The sequence below is a fragment of the Protopterus annectens genome, chromosome 9.part0, assembly GCF_019279795.1.
Source record: "Protopterus annectens isolate FY-2018-M chromosome 9.part0, PAN1.0, whole genome shotgun sequence".
Classification (NCBI taxonomy): Eukaryota; Metazoa; Chordata; order Ceratodontiformes; family Protopteridae; genus Protopterus; species Protopterus annectens.
In genome coordinates, this window is record NC_056743.1 from 971,985,730 (window position 1) to 972,006,372 (window position 20,643).

Consider the following 20,643-nt stretch of genomic DNA (forward strand, 5'->3'; position numbering starts at 1 on the left):
CAAATGTTAAAAGAATTATAAAATTTCCTTTCCAAATGATGTCTACATAATCAAAGAACAGTGATGCAAGAGGTGTTAAAGTCCTACATTAACAATTTAAGTCACACCCCGCATAAATCAATACAATTTAATTGAGAAAATGAAGGTAAAGCTATATTGTCAGAAACTCCCATGATGCATATTCTGTATAACAATGCAATCAGCAAGCAATAAATTAATAGTTTATAAAGCTTATGAAAAAAATGAAAAAATGACAATGTTAATAAAAACATTTATTTGCCATTTATACAGAACAACCTGAAGTCTGACATAACTGCCTCATTTACAGGGATTGTTGCAGTGTTCAAACTCACTTCTGTGTTTGCAGCACAGAGAGAAAGGGGGAAAAAGACCTTAGCTCAGTTTAAAAGAGGAGTGTATTCTTATATATATACCATATTTTTAAACTAAAACATTCTAGTACAGTGATGTATCTTGACCTGATAAATTACCATCTATTAGACATTTAGCCAATATGGATTTCAGACTATCCTCAACAAAGCACCTTAAGCCCTAATTCAGTCTAACCTTGGTAAAAGCAAATTATCAGCACAGGTTCTGTACTCATAAATCTGGACAGATAGAACCCTAGCTTTTGAAAGCAGCGGCTATAACTGCTGATTCTGCTTCCCAGAAATGCACACACTCTGCAACTGTTACACAAGTAAAATGTGTTTGCATATATGCAATGACTGTTACACAAATAAAATATTTATAGTATAAATCAGCTATTGCTCCTGATTGGAAAAAATATTCATTCCCTATAAAGCTGTACAGTAGCAAATTCTGTTGCAGTTTGACTGTAGTAAAATGGTTTTAAGAAGTCTATCAAGCTAGGTCAACCCAATTAAGAGGGAAATGGGCTGCCATATGCAGGCAATAAATGCAAACTGAACTTTTGTGAGCCTGAGACTCTTAAGGTGAGGGGGAACTGCCCTTACTTCAGAGTTATTTATTTTCAAAATAAGTAGTGAAGTAATCAAGTAGGACAGCAACCACCAGACCAAACAATCAAAATATGACATACTCTCAGCAAGTTTCAGACTGGAAAAAAGGGCAATCATACACACAGAATACATGTGGTTTGTAACATCCTTACACTAAATGCCAACTACCATATGTAGTACTGTAGTAGAAATTATTAGGTTATTTCAGTTGTTCCTTCCTAGGCTCCCTGGCTAGCCACTGTTTCACAACAACCACGCCCAGTACAATCTGCCTATGCCTCTTCTGTACCACAAAAACTCCTGGCAAACAGTCAAATTGCTGTGAAAGAGTAATCTCCTGTGCTTTGTGTGTATGTTGTGGGGGGTGGGGGTATGCTTCGGCACAGAAAAGTATCCTGAATACAGCATGGTTGTCGTTTCTGGACTTTAGGCAGTGTGAAGACAGCAGCAATCCAGCAAAACAGTAGTACTCAGTTTTTTTCTTGTTTCTGTCCTTCCACAAGCAGCAAATTCTGAAAACAAACAGTAATGCCAGCCAATTAACTTTCATGTGCCAAAGCCCTGCTCCAAAGGAAGAAAGGAAGCAAGGACTCCAAAGGTACACTCCCCTCAATAGTCTTACCCTAGTGTCCTCTTCGGGCACTGTGCTCTGCTGCCTGGGTACTGCTCATTCCTCAGGTGTATTTGGAAGCTTTAAACCTTCACTCCTTTGCATTATCAAGCCCTGCTACTGTGGAATTTCCTTCCATGGTAGCTCCGGGAGTGTAATGTACTCACCTGCTTCTACGGCTCTCTCTCTGAAGGCCTTTTTATTTCAGGTGGCTTTCAATGAGAGTGGACTTGAGTACTCAACCTTTTTCGATTACTTATTCTCACAGAATATTGGCAGAAGTACTGCCTGTGCATTTACTGTCTCATTGTTTTTTATTTTACTACTAGATATTTTGTTTACTAGACTATTTTACTGTTGCATTTACTACATTATTTTTGTTATAAGCTTTATACTGTTAAAGATGCTTTGTTAAAGCACCTAAATAAAGACGGTGGTCTCAACACCTGCATCTCCTCTGTGAACCCAGAACAGCCACACTGCCTGCTTTTTATTTCTTAGCAAAGTACTACACCTGGCATGTCTGTTACAAACAGCAGGCAACAGGAATATGGACTGATTTGCCTAAGTGCATGAGGTGCTAAGGTCTGAACATTAGGTACACTTTACCTGACGCTGTACCTAAATCTAGAAATTAATATTCTGAATTTCTGCATCTAAAGTCCATTAAAACATATGCTGCCAAGTATATGTACTACTTGTACATAACCATATTTCATTTGTAATACCATGGTTAATGCAGGTTTACCACAGGCCACATAAGCAAACTAAGAAAAAAATCAAACTGCTGTGTTTACGTAGAATGGCAACTACCAAGAAACCAGAGTAAATTTTCCCTAGGTTTACTGCATTAATAAGTGTGAAAAGTCAAACCTTAAACATCCAAGTGAAGTGCTTCATATAAAAATATTCCTGTATTTAACTGCTAAGTTGATGCAAAAAGCAAGGCAGTGATAGCCTGAAAATGACTAATGACACAACAATGGCATGTACAGAGCTCAGAGCAAAATAAATCTTGAAAACCAGACTGAGCAGCTTCCATTAAAATAAACTATATTATACCCCCCTCCTGTAGTTAAGATGCCACTCAAGACAGGAAGGACCTTGCCAATTTTGAGTTACAATTCTGCTGCTCCCATGATGCCCTCCAACATAGGCTGTGCTTCCTATATAAATACATATGCACAATATCTACAAACATATGCAAATACATAAATACGTGGCTAACTACAACACTAACAACGTGAACAACCTTACCAGTATAGCTCCACATTGAGCTGCTCAGGATCCGATAGTCATACGACTGTTCTACAGCTGTTTTTGATCAATATATGCAACCTTACAATGCAAACTTTAGAGGTGTGCTGATCGTAAATTGAAGTCAAAGCTAAGAAACTATTATTTATAGTAAATTAAAAAATAACTTATTGAGAATAGTGTATGTATTACAAGTTTATCAAAGGCGCCCATCCTTTTTTTTTTTTTTGCAACCACAGTTAAAATTCTAATTCTGCGATAATGGCTACATTTGGAAACACATTTACAAGAACTCTGCCATACTATTAGGAAATTAACACAACAAAGCCATGTTGTCACAATAGTTTCAGCAAGAAGGAAACTGGCACTGTTTCACGTTCCTTCTCACTGTGTGAGGCACCATCTTAGAACAAAATAATCCCCCCCCCCCAAAAAAAGTAAAGAATAATTATCTAAATGCTTCCAAATAATAATGAATTTTTAACATCTTTAAAATCCACACACAACCTTTCGGCATTCTTAGACACTATGTTAAGTGTATCCTTTTACACTTCAGTTACTCAAGAGGGAAACTTACTTAAGAGGGAAACAACTGAATAATCTATGCAAAATATCTGGAATACCCAGCTGGTTAAATCTGCTGGGTAGGGTGGGGCTTGGCTCAGTAGAAGACATTGTTTTAATGCACTGAAAAATAAAACACGAGAGTGGAAGTACTTGAAAGGCAACTGTCATCTGGCTTGCTGTACTTTTTAAATGGAATATAAATTGGCAAGTTAAATGCAGCATTCAATTTTTGATGCTCTTTTCAAAGTGAGACCCAGAAAAACGGATGTACTAAGCAGTTCCTTTATATGATTCAAGAGGTGAATTAAAATATAGACAAGTGCCTACAGGAAATGAAGAACATACCAAATATTCCTAAATACTGGAACAGGACATTACTACAGTCATTTCATAGTCAGCACTTGCCTCTGCTCTGGCTTCACTATTAATACAACATGCCAAATGGTGGTCAGACAGGAAATGCAGGGATTAAGAGGATGGAGAACAAGCATTTAAGCAGAGTTTGTCTACCTTACCTATACGCTTCAGGGATGAACACAAAAACTGTACAGATACAACACTTGCAGGAGACTGGATAAATTAGAAAAAATTGAAACAGTGTTATGTTTAAACATTCGCAAATGTCTGATCATGTGTCTTGAAAAAGTCTAAAAGGGCAAGCAGAATGTGTGGGGACACTGAACTACAAACAAAATGGTGTTTGCAAAAACTGAAAAAAAAAAGGGGGGGGGGGGTTCAATTCCAAATAAATACCAGAGTGTCATGTAAATACAACTGTAGATATGTCTTACGAACCAACCTATCTCTGCTCCAATGCATGTCACAGAGTTTATAATAAATACCACGATTCATGCTGTATTTGCTGTTCCTTAAACACCCTGTAATTTGTAGTCCATGCTTTATCATGTTACTTATAAGTTCTGATATTGGAGATCTAATGTAGTCCTGAAAGGCATTGGACAGGGTTCTGTCTTCAAGTTCCTCTAAATCAGGTGAGCTCGTTCTTCACTTTTTAGTTCCATTACCCAGACTTGCTAACAAGCTGCATTAGGCCATCGGTGCTCATAGACTTGGGCCTCTCAAGGGGGAAGCCTAGGGCTCTGCTCCAAATGAGCTGTGACAATACACCCAGAGCTCTGGACACGCCAAACAAGACTGTGTAGTAATTCATCTCTTTCATTCCGTAATACTGGGAGAAAATAAAAAAAAACAAAACAAAAGGAATCAGCTTATTATACTACTGCAATACCTCAATATATTCCCCATCTTCTCCTAGTCAAGTTAGCATCCAGTTTTATGTCATTCTGAATCTGCTAGTATGCCAGTCTCCAAAATTCTACACATTTAGACAAACATTTGTATATGGACAAACATACATATGCTTATCATCCCATTCTTTCCACAACATCAATTAACGGCAACTTAATGTCCTCAAAATGCAAGTGTGACAGTCTTACATATTTTATAAAACATTTTACAGGACCTCTGATATTGACAAAGGTCAGGAAGCAGTTTCTTTATGTAAAATGGAAAACAAAAGTTATGTACTTACCATAATGACAGATCGGTGTAGTCTTCCATCCAGTTCAACCTGTGGGCTATCGGATCTGACAACAGCCATCTCCAACATGAGAGCTCTGCCTAGTCTACTCAATACCCTGCATTCATATTCTCTCCTCAGAGAGAGTATGCCTCTGACAATCCCCTTAAAATAATACAATCTCTAAACATGTTAACTCATTACACCGGAATGACACATCCAGATGTTTCTGCAGTTACATCCTATAGACACCATTAGGTGTCAAATATGCTTGTTCATATCTGCATTATTTCCAAAATCATGTTACATATAAAGCATTAAAAGATTTTACCTTAAAAGCTTACACAATGGCAAACAACTATAGTGATATTTGACCATTAATTAGTGCAACTAGAGATATTAACTGCTCAGAAAACAAAAATCATCAATGATCCACAGAAGTAATAAGGATGTAATCAATTACAAAAATATTTTAGTAACGTTAACACCACATATAACCACTTTCATCTCACTCAAGACACTAGGAAACAAGACTGCAAACTTGCTTGTTCAGATATGAAACCACAGATGTGTGGTCTGTTTGGATGGCAATCACACCACTGGGGAGGAGGTCCTGAAAGATGCTGCCATATGCCCAAGGAGACGGAGAACCGCAGCTGCAGAAAGTTTGAGATGCTGAAGAATGGGAGACCTACCTGCAGGTGAAGGGAAGTTAATCTGGATGACTGATGTCTGGCTACCTGAGTGATCGTATCCAAATAGCAGCCTATAGATTCCATCACTTGCACCGTTTCCAGGCTAGACTTTACATGATTCACTGCAATGCCCAAGAACAGCTGGAGTAAGGAGTCATGACAATTGATGACAGATGCTTTCATGGAAGCAGTGAGGAGCAAATCATCCAGGTATGGAAACAATCCCTGCAGCCTGAGTTAAGCTGTCACTACTGGCAAAGATTTGAACACCCAGGGAAGCTGTTGTAAGACTAAAGGGTGGATCCAGAGACTGGTAATGACTAGAACCAAACCAAAAGAGCAGAAATCTCTTGGACTGCTTTGCTATCAATATATGATGGTAGACATCCTTCAGATCTACCGAGCAAATCCAGTTGCCCTAGCACAGGTAGAACTGACTACACAATGACCACCCACAATTTGGTCATTTTGATGAAGCAATTTCAACTTGGTAAGATCCAGAATTTGTCTTAGGTCCTTGTTCTTTGGTACCAAAGAAAACCTTGAATAGACCCCCTCCCCACCCAAGATCCTCACTGGTAGATGAGCAGCTGACCAGCAGTTTCTAGATTTTGGCTACTGCATCCCTTCTGTGATGGGGTGGCACATCCAGAAAATAATTTTGGGAATCCATTGGAGTATACAAAAAAGAAAGTACAGTTGTGTACACCTACCATAAATGTAGATGTTCGAGTGTATTCACTGTTACAGTCATCACATTTGGGTTATCTGCCTGCAGGTAGCCCTCACCCAGCCTGAATACCAGAGTCTTGGGATTTCTGTGTCAGATGCTGTCGCTTCTTCCATAATGTCAGGTTGTCAGGGGTATAAAACATGCAGCCGACGTCATTGCATTAGTTTTTCTTGCCACAGATGTCAGGTGCCCCCATAATAGGAAGCAATTATATGGTGTGGAACACCCTCAGCAAAAAGCAAATACACAGAGCATAAGATATGCCAAACCAAAGACAATCGGGGTTGGAGGGAGGGTAATCAGGACTGCAACAGTGAATACACTTGAACATCTACATTTATGCTAAGTGTACACAACTGTACTATGTTCTTCATGTTTCACTGTTGCAGTCATTACATTTGGGTAGATTCTAAAAGCTAAGGAAGGGTGGAGGTAGATTAAGAAGCATTAGGGCTGGCAATCAGGCCCTGTAAAGTCTGCTGTGGCAAATCCAGCTCTGATTTAGAAAATATAGGCAAGTGGTAATGCTTGGTGAAAGTATGTACAGAGCTCCAGGTTGCAGCTTCCAGGATGTCCCTGGCAGGGACTCCTCTGAGAAATGCAGTAGAGGTAGATGCAGCCCTAGTGGAATGTGTTCTTATCCCATGTGGGGTAGGGTTTCCATGGTGCTTGTAGCAGAAATGGATGCAATGTGCTATCCATTTGGAAATTGTTCGTTTTGAAATGGCCTTCCCCACTGCCCCTGCAGCAAAGCCGACTAGCAGCTGGTCAGACTTTCTGAAAGGCTTAGTCCTGTCCAAATAGAATCTAAGCTGTCTGTGCACGTCCAGAGCATGCAGTATAATTTTCCCTTTATTCTGAGGATTAGGGAAAATAGTAGGCAAATGAATGGACTGGTTTTAAAGCCACACTAGACTCCACCTTGGGCATAAAAAATGGGTTAGTCCTGAGGGAAACCCTGTCCGCATTGAAGATAATGAAGGGTTCCACTGCCATAAGGTCCTGCAGTTCAGACACTCTTCTTGCTGAAGTGATTAAAGCTGTTTTCCAAGAGAGGAATTTCAACTCTGCTGTAGCAGCCGGTTCAAAGGGGGGAAGAGTAAGTTTTTCCAATACAAAGTTAAGGTCCCAGCCTGGAGTGGGAGCTCTCCTGGGGGGTCTTAAATTTTTGGCCCCTCTAAGGAACCGTTTTACCAGAGGATAAGAGAAGAGGGGTGACTCAGTATTATAATGAGCTGAGGCATGAATCTTAATTGAAGAGAAGGTAGTCCCTTGTGGAGCATTTCTGTTAAGTAATCTAGTATATGAGGTTGTGCCCATCCAATGAGACTGGCTCCAAGAGCACTATCTTTTCCACTTTTCTGAATAGGATTTTCTACTACTAGGCCTCCTTGCCTCAAGAATGACATCCAGCACTTGCTTACTGAGGGTTGCTAGAGGTGAGCTGAAGGGATTAGCCAAGCTGCAAGGTTCAGGGTTTGAAGCGGAGGGTGCAGAATCTGGCCTGCCTGCTGGGACAGCAGGGAAGGGGTCTGAGGCAGGTGCCATGGTTGTAGCACTGTCAGACTAAGCAAAAGAGGGTACCAGTACTGGCATGGCCAGTCTGGTTCAATCAGGATTGTCTTTGGCTTGTCCTGTTTGATCTTTAGTAGAACCTTTGCAAGAAGAGGCAGAGGGGGAAAGGCATAGACTTGGAGGCTTTCCCAGGTAAAGGACAGAGCATTCACTTTCCAAGCTTGACTGTGGGGAGTTCTGGTGCAGTATTTGTCCATTTGATAGTTCTGAGGGTGAGTCAAACAGGTCCACCTCTGGAGTCCCCCATCTGTTCCTCAAAAGCTTGAATATTTTGGCCTTCAGTTTCCATTCGTGTGGATCCATGAGATTTCTGCTTATGTTGTCTGCCAGTGAATTTCGTTTGCCTGGCAGGAATTGAGCTTGTAGGTGCACTTGGTTTCTCAAGGCTGTGTTCCTCAGAGCCATGGCTAGTCTGAACAGTGGATAGGAATGGGCTCCCCCCTGCTTGTTTATGTACCATATAACTGTGGTGTTGTCTGTCTTTACCAACAGTTGTCCTTATGAGGTCTTTGAAGGCTGTCAGAGCATTCTGTACACCTAACATTTCTTTTTGATGGATATGCAGGTGCATCTGCTTTGGGTTCCATTTGCCCTAAATGCACTGCCCTGCCATGTGTGCCCCCATGCATAGTTTGATGTGTCGGTTAGGATTTGGGTGGCAGGAGGTAGAGTGAAAGGGAGTCCCTTGTGGTTGCAGGCCTCTGTCCAACAAAGGAACGCTGCAATTAGACAAGGAAGGATAGGAATAAGAAGTTATGTACTCACCATAACGTTCCATCTGAGTAGGTAACTTCATTTGTCAGCAACCTGTGGGTATTGGATCCAACCTCGGATCCAAGTCGGCAGCTTTCCAAGCTAAAAGATCCAAGCTCTCAGCTCCCCCCCTTTACCCATAATACCTTGCTACCTCCCTCCAGTCCTCAGAGCGAGTTTGCCAAATATGCACCCAACAAAAAAACAACCATCTAAGACCCTCGACAGAGGAACACTAACCTGATGCATGACAAGGGAAAAACCTTCCGTCATGGATAAACCATGAAACAGGCTAGGGGGGGGGAGGGGGGGGGGTTGGTTGCTGACAAATGAAGTTACCTACTCAGATGGAATGTTATGGTGAGTACATAACTTCTTAATCTGAAGTAGTTAACTTCATTTGATCAGCAACCTGTGGGACAGAGTCCCAGCTGCCAAAACCTTGAGTCCTCAAGGAAGGATATTCGGAGCACTGGAGCCAAATGCTGCCCTACCTCTGGATATCAGATCCAGCTTATAATGAGAAATGAAGGTATGAGAAGAGGACCAAGTAGCCGCTGAGCAGATGTCATCTAGAGGAACTTTTGACCAGAATGCTGCAGAAGTAGCCACAGAACGGGTAGAGTGGGCATGAACCCCTAAGGGTTCAGGCCAACCGGAAGCTAAATAAGCGTGAATGATGCAGTGTGATATCTATCTCACTAAGGTAACTTTCGTAATAGGCTTCCCCAAAGATGGCTTAACGAAAGACACGAAGAGCTGATCCGATTTCCGAGTAGCCTCTGTCCTGTGCAAGTAAAAATGCAATTGTCTGTGCACATCCAGTAAGTGCAACCTGTATTCCCCTTTGTTCTGAAAAGTCGGGGAAGAAAACAGGTAAGTTAATCGTTTGGTTGATATTGGATTCGGAGGCCACCTTAGGCAAGAATGAAGGGTTAGTACCGAGAGACACTCTGTCCTTATGGAAGACCAGATATGGGGGTTTCATACAAAGGGCTTGAAGTTCAGATACCCTTCTGGCTGACAATTGCAATCAGGAAAGCAGTTTTCCAAGACAGAAATTTTAACTCTACCGAAGCTGCAGGTTCAAATGATGGGCCCGTCAGTGCCTGAAGAACCAAGGTTAAGTCCCACGGGGTAACCGCATTCTTGATCGGAGGTCTCAACACGAAGGTGCCTTTCAAAAAGATTTTGCATATCTTAGTGGACGCTAAGGGACAAAGGTTATCCCCTATGTGGAAATGGGAAATGGCTGCCATTTGGACTTTGGTGTAGAAGCACTGGCTCCTTGGTAGAAAATATGGGGCAGGAATTCAAGAACCGTTGTAATGGGAGCAGTAAAGGGATCTAAATCCCTATGTTTGGCCCAGATGGAAAAATGCTTCCATTTACTTCTGTAGATCTTCCTGGTAGAAGGTTTATTTGCCGCCACCAGGATAGATTTTAGGGGAGACGAGATACCGGGAGTCCTAGCTATCAATGGAACTGGATCAATCAAGTTGTGAGCTTGAGGTCGTCCAGGTTCGGAGGTTGTAATCCCACAGGATGAGAGATCAGATCCGGAATGGGATCCAAGAGCCAAGGAGGAGCTACGCTGCGAGACCGCAGGTAAGGGAACCAGATCTGGTGAGGCCATAATGGGGCTATGGGGATTATTTTGCTCCCCAACCAATGAGCTTTCTGCAGAAATGTTGTCATTAGCGGAAGAGAAGCATAAGCATAAAGACCACCAGGGGGGCCAAGCATGAACCCGAGTGTCTATGGGGCTCTCTCCTGTTGGGGGAATCAGAACAAAAAACTCGCTGCATTTTGTGTTTGAGGGAGAAGCGAAAGGAATGCAGCGAGGTTGACCCCATCTGAGGAAGATCTGATTCGCTACTGATGGGTTTAGAGAAAACTTGTAAGGTGTGAGGATCGAGCCACTCAGCTTGTCCGCTAGAATGTTGGACTAACCCGGAATGTGCGTTGCTATCAGAAAACGGTTGGTGGAAATCGCCCATTCCCAAACTCTCCTCGCCTCTTGACAAAGAGGGTAAGATCTGGTTCCTCCCTGTTTGTTGATGTACCAGACTACTGCCATGTTGTTTGTCTGAATTGCAATAGTCCCCAGAGGAGAAGGTCTTGAAGGGCTTGCAATGCTAGAAGCACCACCCTCATCTCCAGGACACTGATATGCAGAACAGTCTCTAACGGGGTCCACATGCCTTGGACGGTTTTGCCCTTGGAATGCCCCCACCCGAGGCGCAGAAGCGTCCGTGGTCAGCGTGGCTTGGGGTTGAGGCATCACAAATGGTCTCCTTCCCGCAGCTGTTGGGAATGGAGCCACCAAAGAAGGGAGTTCTTGCAAACCCTGCTTAGGGAATCGGATAATACAATGGGCGAAGAAGGAGAGACTACTGAACCTGAAGAGTCCATTGAAGGACTCTCATGTGTAATCGCGCCAGAGGTGAAAGGTTGATGGCTGCCGCCATGGAACCTAGGGCTCTCAGGACCAATTCTGCAGGTGGGGCTGGGGACTGTAGGAGCGCTATTACATGTAGCGGCAACTTGAGCAACCTGTTGGCTGTCAGAAAGCCTTTGGACTGGGCGTATCTATCCTGGCCCCTATGAAATCCAGAACTTGCACAGGATGAAGAGACTACTTCTGAACGTTTCTGGTAATGCCTAGATGCTGGGCCAAGGATAAGGAATAATCCCTGGCGGAGCAGAGCAGATGCCTGGTGGGGGCGGTGAGGAGCCAGTCGTCTAGGTACAGAAAGACCTGAAATCCCTGAAGTCTCAGGTGGGCTGCTACAACTGCCATGAACTTGGTGAACACCCTGGGGGCTGTGGTGAGGCCGAACGGGAGAACCCTGAACTCAAAATGACTAGCTCCTAGCCGAAAGTGGAGAAACCTTCTGGAGCGTCTGTCCAAGCTTCTTGGCGCCACGTGGCAAGAAAGACGGAGGAAAATGGCGTCGGCTGATGCTTTTATACCCGAAGACCAACAGAGATGACGTCGGGTGGAGTGCGACATCAGCCGAAGCCGGACCCGGACTTTGGAATCCGGCCGACTGAAGGGCTGCCTGACGACAGGACAACCCCGGTTGTTATGACTGCAGATGCATCCATGAAGGACATCAATCCCTGCAGCCTGAGTTAAGCTGTCACTACTGGCAAAGATTTGAACACCCAGGGAAGCTGTTGTAAGACTAAAGGGTGGATCCAGAGACTGGTAATGACTAGAACCAAACCAAAAGAGCAGAAATCTCTTGGACTGCTTTGCTATCAATATATGATGGTAGACATCCTTCAGATCTACCGAGCAAATCCAGTTGCCCTAGCACAGGTAGAACTGACTACACAATGACCACCCACAATTTGGTCATTTTGATGAAGCAATTTCAACTTGGTAAGATCCAGAATTTGTCTTAGGTCCTTGTTCTTTGGTACCAAAGAAAACCTTGAATAGACCCCTCCCCACCCAAGATCCTCACTGGTAGATGAGCAGCTGACCAGCAGTTTCTAGATTTTGGCTACTGCATCCCTTCTGTGATGGGGTGGCACATCCAGAAAATAATTTTGGGAATCCATTGTAGTATACAAAAAAGAAAGTACAGTTGTGTACACCTACCATAAATGTAGATGTTCAAGTGTATTCACTGTTACAGTCATCACATTTGGGTTATCTGCCTGCAGGTAGCCCTCACCCAGCCTGAATACCAGAGTCTTGGGATTTCTGTGTCAGATGCTGTCGCTTCTTCCATAATGTCAGGTTGTCAGGGGTATAAAACATGCAGCCGACATCATTGCATTAGTTTTTCTTGCCACAGATGTCAGGTGCCCCCATAATAGGAAGCAATTATATGGTGTGGAACACCCTCAGCAAAAAGCAAATACACAGAGCATAAGATATGCCAAACCAAAGACAATCGGGGTTGGAGGGAGTAATCAGGACTGCAACAGTGAATACACTTGAACATCTACATTTATGCTAAGTGTACACAACTGTACTATGTTCTTCATGTTTCACTGTTGCAGTCATTACATTTGGGTAGATTCTAAAAGCTAAGGAAGGGTGGAGGTAGATTAAGAAGCATTAGGGCTGGCAATCAGGCCCTGTAAAGTCTGCTGTGGCAAATCCAGCTCTGATTTAGAAAATATAGCCAAGTGGTAATGCTTGGTGAAAGTATGTACAGAGCTCCAGGTTGCAGCTTCCAGGATGTCCCTGGCAGGGACTCCTCTGAGAAATGCAGTAGAGGTAGATGCAGCCCTAGTGGAATGTGTTCTTATCCCATGTGGGGTAGGGTTTCCATGGTGCTTGTAGCAGAAATGGATGCAATGTGCTATCCATTTGGAAATTGTTCGTTTGAAATGGCCTTCCCACTGCCCCTGCAGCAAAGCCGACTAGCAGCTGGTCAGACTTTCTGAAAGGCTTAGTCCTGTCCAAATAGAATCTAAGCTGTCTGTGCACGTCCAGAGCATGCAGTATAATTTTCCCTTTATTCTGAGGATTAGGAAAATAGTAGGCAAATGAATGGACTGGTTTTAAAGCCACACTAGACTCCACCTTGGGCATAAAAATGGGTTAGTCCTGAGGGAAACCCTGTCCGCATTGAAGATAATGAAGGGTTCCACTGCCATAAGGTCCTGAAGTTCAGACACTCTTCTTGCTGAAGTGATTAAAGCTGTTTTCCAAGAGAGGAATTTCAACTCTGCTGTAGCCGGTTCAAAGGGGAAGAGTAAGTTTTCCAATACAAAGTTAAGGTCCCAGCCTGGAGTGGGAGCTCTCCTGGGGGTCTTAAATTTTTGGCCCCTCTAAGGAACCGTTTACCAGAGGATAAGAGAAGAGGGGTGACTCAGTATTATAATGAGCTGAGGCATGAATCTTAATTGAAGAGAAGGTAGTCCCTTGTGGAGCATTTCTGTTAAGTAATCTAGTATATGAGGTTGTGCCCATCCAATGAGACTGGCTCCAAGAGCACTATCTTTTCCACTTTTCTGAATAGGATTTTCTACTACTAGGCCTCCTTGCCTCAAGAATGACATCCAGCACTTGCTTACTGAGGGTTGCTAGAGGTGAGCTCAAGGGATTAGCCAAGCTGCAAGGTTCAGGGTTTGAAGCGGAGGGTGCAGAATCTGGCCTGCCTGCTGGGACAGCAGGAAGGGGTCTGAGGCAGGTGCCATGGTTGTAGCACTGTCAGACTAAGCAAAAGAGGGTACCAGTACTGGCATGGCCAGTCTGGTTCAATCAGGATTGTCTTTGGCTTGTCCTGTTTGATCTTTAGTAGAACCTTTGCAAGAAGAGGCAGAGGGGGAAAGGCATAGACTTGGAGGCTTTCCCAGGTAAAGGACAGAGCATTCACTTTCCAAGCTTGACTGTGGGGAGTTCTGGTGCAGTATTTGTCCATTTGATAGTTCTGAGGGTGAGTCAAACAGGTCCACCTCTGGAGTCCCCCATCTGTTCCTCAAAAGCTTGAATATTTTGGCCTTCAGTTTCCATTCGTGTGGATCCATGAGATTTCTGCTTATGTTGTCTGCCAGTGAATTTCGTTTGCCTGGCAGGAATTGAGCTTGTAGGTGCACTTGGTTTCTCAAGGCTGTGTTCCTCAGAGCCATGGCTAGTCTGAACAGTGGGTAGAAATGGGCTCCCCCCTGCTTGTTTATGTACCATATAACTGTGGTGTTGTCTGTCTTTACCAACAGTTGTCCTTATGAGGTCTTTGAAGGCTGTCAGAGCATTCTGTACACCTAACATTTCTTTTTGATGGATATGCAGGTGCATCTGCTTTGGGTTCCATTTGCCCTAAATGCACTGCCCTGCCATGTGTGCCCCCATGCATAGTTTGATGTGTCGGTTAGGATTTGGGTGGCAGGAGGTAGAGTGAAAGGGAGTCCCTTGTGGTTGCAGGCCTCTGTCCAACAAAGGAACGCTGCAATTAGACAAGGAAGGATAGGAATAAGAAGTTATGTACTCACCATAACGTTCCATCTGAGTAGGTAACTTCATTTGTCAGCAACCTGTGGGTATTGGATCCAACCTCGGATCCAAGTCGGCAGCTTTCCAAGCTAAAAGATCCAAGCTCTCAGCTCCCCCCCTTTACCCATAATACCTTGCTACCTCCCTCCAGTCCTCAGAGCGAGTTTGCCAAATATGCACCCAACAAAAAAACAACCATCTAAGACCCTCGACAGAGGAACACTAACCTGATGCATGACAAGGGAAAAACCTTCCGTCATGGATAAACCATGAAACAGGCTAGGGGGGGGGAGGGGGGGGGGTTGGTTGCTGACAAATGAAGTTACCTACTCAGATGGAATGTTATGGTGAGTACATAACTTCTTAATCTGAAGTAGTTAACTTCATTTGATCAGCAACCTGTGGGACAGAGTCCCCAGCTGCCAAAAAACCTTGGGCGGTCCTCAAGGAAGGATATTCCGGAGCACTGGAGCCAAATGCTGCCCTACCTCTGGATATCAGATCCAGCTTATAATGAGAAATGAAGGTATGAGAAGAGGACCAAGTAGCCGCTGAGCAGATGTCATCTAGAGGAACTTTTGACCAGAATGCTGCAGAAGTAGCCACAGAACGGGTAGAGTGGGCATGAACCCCTAAGGGTTCAGGCCAACCGGAAGCTAAATAAGCGTGAATGATGCAGTGTGATATCTATCTCACTAAGGTAACTTTCGTAATAGGCTTCCCCAAAGATGGCTTAACGAAAGACACGAAGAGCTGATCCGATTTCCGAGTAGCCTCTGTCCTGTGCAAGTAAAAATGCAATTGTCTGTGCACATCCAGTAAGTGCAACCTGTATTCCCCTTTGTTCTGAAAAGTCGGGGAAGAAAACAGGTAAGTCAATCGTTTGGTTGATATTGGATTCGGAGGCCACCTTAGGCAAGAATGAAGGGTTAGTACCGAGAGACACTCTGTCCTTATGGAAGACCAGATATGGGGGTTTCATACAAAGGGCTTGAAGTTCAGATACCCTTCTGGCTGACAATTGCAATCAGGAAAGCAGTTTTCCAAGATAGAAATTTTAACTCTACCGAAGCTGCAGGTTCAAAGGATGGGCCCGTCAGTGCCTGAAGAACCAAGGTTAAGTCCCACGGGGTAACCGCATTCTTGATCGGAGGTCTCAACACGAAGGTGCCTTTCAAAAAGATTTTGCATATCTTAGTGGACGCTATGGGACAAAGGTTATCCCCTATGTGGAAATGGGAAATGGCTGCCATTTGGACTTTGGTGTAGAAGCACTGGCTCCTTGGTAGAAAATATGGGGCAGGAATTCAAGAACCGTTGTAATGGGAGCAGTAAAGGGATCTAAATCCCTATGTTTGGCCCAGATGGAAAAATGCTTCCATTTACTTCTGTAGATCTTCCTGGTAGAAGGTTTATTTGCCGCCACCAGGATAGATTTTAGGGGAGACGAGAAACCGGGAGTCCTAGCTATCAATGGAACTGGATCAATCAAGTTGTGAGCTTGAGGTCGTCCAGGTTCGGAGGTTGTAATCCCACAGGATGAGAGATCAGATCCGGAATGGGATCCAAGAGCCAAGGAGGAGCTACGCTGCGAGACCGCAGGTAAGGGAACCAGATCTGGTGAGGCCATAATGGGGCTATGCGGATTATTTTGCTCCCCAACCAATGAGCTTTCTGCAGAAATGTTGTCATTAGCGGAAGAGAAGCATAAGCATAAAGAAGACCAGGGGGGCCAAGCATGAACCCGAGTGTCTATGGGGCTCTCTCCTGTTGGGGGAATCAGAACAAAAAACTCGCTGCATTTTGTGTTTGAGGGAGAAGCGAAAGGAATGCAGCGAGGTTGACCCCATCTGAGGAAGATCTGATTCGCTACTGATGGGTTTAGAGAAAACTCGTAAGGTGTGAGGATCGAGCCACTCAGCTTGTCCGCTAGAATGTTGGACTAACCCGGAATGTGCGTTGCTATCAGAAAACGGTTGGTGGAAATCGCCCATTCCCAAACTCTCCTCGCCTCTTGACAAAGAGGGTAAGATCTGGTTCCTCCCTGTTTGTTGATGTACCAGACTACTGCCATGTTGTTTGTCTGAATTGCAATAGTCCCCAGAGGAGAAGGTCTTGAAGGGCTTGCAATGCTAGAAGCACCGCCCTCATCTCCAGGACACTGATATGCAGAACAGTCTCTAACGGGGTCCACATGCCTTGGACGGTTTTGCCCTTGGAATGCCCCCCCACCCGAGGCGAGAAGCGTCCGTGGTCAGCGTGGCTTGGGGTTGAGGCATCACAAATGGTCTCCCTTCCCGCAGCTGTTGGGAATGGAGCCACCAAAGAAGGGAGTTCTTGCAAACCCTGCTTAGGGGAATCGGATAATACAATGGGCGAAGAAGGAGAGACTACTGAACCTGAAGAGTCCATTGAAGGACTCTCATGTGTAATCGCGCCAGAGGTGAAAGGTTGATGGCTGCCGCCATGGAACCTAGGGCTCTCAGGACCAATTCTGCAGGTGGGGCTGGGGACTGTAGGAGCGCTATTACATGTAGCGGCAACTTGAGCAACCTGTTCGCTGTCAGAAAGCCTTTGGACTGGAGCGTATCTATCCTGGCCCCTATGAAATCCAGAACTTGCACAGGATGAAGAGACTACTTCTGAACGTTTCTGGTAATGCCTAGATGCTGGGCCAAGGATAAGGAATAATCCCTGGCGGAGCAGAGCAGATGCCTGGTGGGGGCGGTGAGGAGCCAGTCGTCTAGGTACAGAAAGACCTGAAATCCCTGAAGTCTCAGGTGGGCTGCTACAACTGCCATGAACTTGAACACCCTGGGGGCTGTGGTGAGGCCGAACGGGAGAACCCTGAACTCAAAATGACTAGCTCCTAGCCGAAAGTGGAGAAACCTTCTGGAGCGTCTGTCCATGAGAATATGGTAGTACGCATCCTTGAGGTCTATGGAGCACATCCAGTCGTTCTCCTGTAAAAGGGGGAGAATAGCTTGCAGAGTGACCATCCGGAATTTCTCTTTGGCAATGAACATGTTTAGAGTTGACAGGTCGAGAATTGGCCTTCAGTCCCCCGTCTTCTTTGGCATCAAAAGAACCTGGAGTAATTGCCTAACCCGGATTGCTCTGGGGGGACGTGCTGGATGGCCCTTTTTTTTTTTTTTTAGCAACTTCTTCATTTCTGAAGCCGCAGCCTCCCTCTGATTGGGTGGGACATCGGGAAGGCGATTTGTTTGTGGGGGAAGATTCAGAAAGGGGATAGTATAACCTCTGGATATTATTCGGAGCACCCAACGATCTGTTGTAATGGACTCCCATCTTCGTAGGTGCTCCGAAAACCGCTCCCGACTACCTCCAGAGAGGGACAGCCAGGCAAGCCCTCAGGGCTGCTACGCAGGTCTGTCCGAGAAGGGTTCTCTGGACCCGAAATTCTTCAGCCCCCCTCTGCCTCTGGGCTGGCATCCACCTTGTCCTCCTCTGCCTCTGAAGGACGAAGGGTCCAGAGCGGGACGAGACTGCTGGCACTTCCTGAACCACATCTTCTTTTGTCCTCTCTGGTTCCTTGAGAAGGACCTTTGAGGATTCGAGAAGCGGATCCCAACGGCAGACAGTGGCTTCCCGTCTTTCTCGCTCTGGAGCAACATGACGCGGACAGTTTTGCCAAATAGCTGAGAACAGTCAAAGGGAGCGTTCGCGGAGGACACCTTGAAGGGTTCCGCAAAGTCACAAAGGCGAAGCCAGGCGTTGTACCGCAAGGCGACCCCTGCCCCGCTGGCTCTAGCCACTCCCTCCATAGGATGGGAGAGAAGCCGCATGGAAGTGTTAGAAATTGACTTTAGAGTGGCCATGCGAGTCGAGAAAGTACGTTTATCCTTGGCCGCCATGGACTCTGGGGGAGCTCCAGCATATTCTTTTTATCAGATCCCGCTGGAGTCTAATGGTGTGCCAGATAATTCAGCACCCTTATAGAAAAGGTGGCTGTAGCAAACATCCGCTTTCCAATACGGTCCATCGTCCGAGACTCCTTATCAGGAGGGATGGACAGAGGAACTTTCTTGCGCTAGTTCCTTCTTAGTGGCAGCCGCCAGCACCATGGCATCTACTGGGGACCCTTTATTCCATGCCGGTTTGTCAGGGGGAGGACTAAGAATCTTGTCCGGACTTCAAGGGATTGGCTCCACGGTGTCAGACTCCTTCCAAGCCCTGGTAGTAATCAAGTCTACCAGGGGAGCAGCCGGGGGGACACCCAAGAGGTAGACGGGCCTACGAACGCCTCCAGAAACACAGACTCATCCGAGGAAGGTTTTTGGGCTGACCACCCCCCCTCTAATACGCAGCATTTCCATAATGTCCCCAAAGGAGACATCTTCAGGGGGTGACCTTGGGGAACCTTCCCCTAAGTCCGTGTCCTCCATGAGGGACTTGGGGGATTCCAAGTGCCTCCTCTTGCACTTACGTTTGTGAGGGACCTCCTCGGTGGGACTATCCGAGGTGGTCTCACCAACGAGGTCCTGTTCTCCTATGGGAACCAACTGGAGCATCAGCGCAGGCTGTCCCTGGGGCTGGAAGATGGACGACAGGCCCAAATGCAAGAGAGTGAGGAGTGGATCCGCAGCCCGGACCGGGGACCTGGAACTCCTCGACAGCACCCTCTCCACCACATCAAAAACAGAGGGAGAGCCACTCTCCCCTGGCTCCGAGAGTAGCCCCCTCGGCTCTGACGTGTGGACAGGAGTCGGAGCCGACGCGATAGGATCCGAAAGGGTAGTGTGCTCCGACCAAAAAGGACCCGAAGACACACTGACCCCTGTGGATCCGAAGCTCGGCTCTCGGCCCCAAGTGGTCATATCCAACATGCTCGAGGGTACGGTCGGCGAAGTAGCCACGACTGTCTGCGCTGACTCCCCGGATCCGAGATGGCTCGGATCCAAAGACTCCAAAACCAGATAGTGAATCTGAGAAGGAGCAATTGGGGCAAAGAAAGGGGGGGGGAGGCACGAGCACCCCCATCTGCATTTGGGCCTGCAGGAATCGATGCATCATCCGGTCCATATCAGCGTCAGACATACTTCGAGTAGATCTTGAAGAGGTCGTTGAGGCGGGTCGGGAAGGCCGCCTAGACGACCTCGAGGGAGACCGGGACTCCTCCTCCGGCTCCGGAGAAAAGCGGGGTGAATGGAGCAGAGAGGGGAAAGAACCGGAGACCCTCCTGGGAGAGCTAACTAATTTAGCAGGCGGAGCAGAGGGGTGAGACTCTGCCCGCTGCTTGTGGCTCTTATGCCGGTCCTTCTCCCTATGCCTTTTCTCTTTGCTAGAAGAGTTCCCCTCTCCCTGGGACAAAGAGGGAGGTTGAGTCCCTTCCAGGGGAGGGGGAACTGAAGGCTGGACAGCCACTGAGGGAGGGGAGGAAGAAGAATCCGAGGGCAAGAGAGTCCTGCCAGGATTAACTTATTCCTCCTATCCCTCACAGCCCGGGGGTTAAAGGCTGCGCACACTTGGCAGCCCGAAGATAAGTGGGCCACCCCCAGGCAGAGAATGCACCGAGTGTGGCCATCTGCTGGGGACAGCTTATGACCACACTCCGTGCATTTAGAAACAATGGACTTAGGCCCTTCAGCCATTGCACGTTGAAATGCACCCACTCACACAAGAAAGGGGAGGGAAACAAATAAAAACTTTACACAATTTACCACAAAATTTATCCGAAAATTACAGCTATAGAACACTAAGGGCCTACTAGACTCACACACACGAAAAAACTTTAAGAGTTTTAAAATAGTTTTAGATACTCTCACCAACGCCAAGAGCTCATCACTTAAGCTGTCAGAAGCCGCGGCAAATGAGATCCGGGGACTGGAGGGAGGTAGCAGGGTATTATTGGTAAAGGGGAGAAGCTGAGAGCTCGGATCTTTTAGCTTGGAAAGCTGCCGGCTCGGATCCGAGGTCGGATCCGATACCCACAGGTTGCTGATCAAAT

The 20,643-nt window shown here is 45.8% G+C and overlaps 1 protein-coding gene across 1 annotated transcript in view; it reads right to left on the bottom strand.

The window, feature by feature from the left end:
* Window positions 1-254: 254 nt before the first annotated feature.
* CS (citrate synthase) overlaps window positions 255-20,643 on the bottom strand; it is a gene marked incomplete in the record, with an annotated part of 801,297 nt that continues 780,908 nt past the window's right edge. Inside the window, 1 exon segment of the mRNA XM_044083715.1 lies at window positions 255-4,609. Coding sequence (XP_043939650.1) covers window positions 4,442-4,609 — 168 coding nt within the window.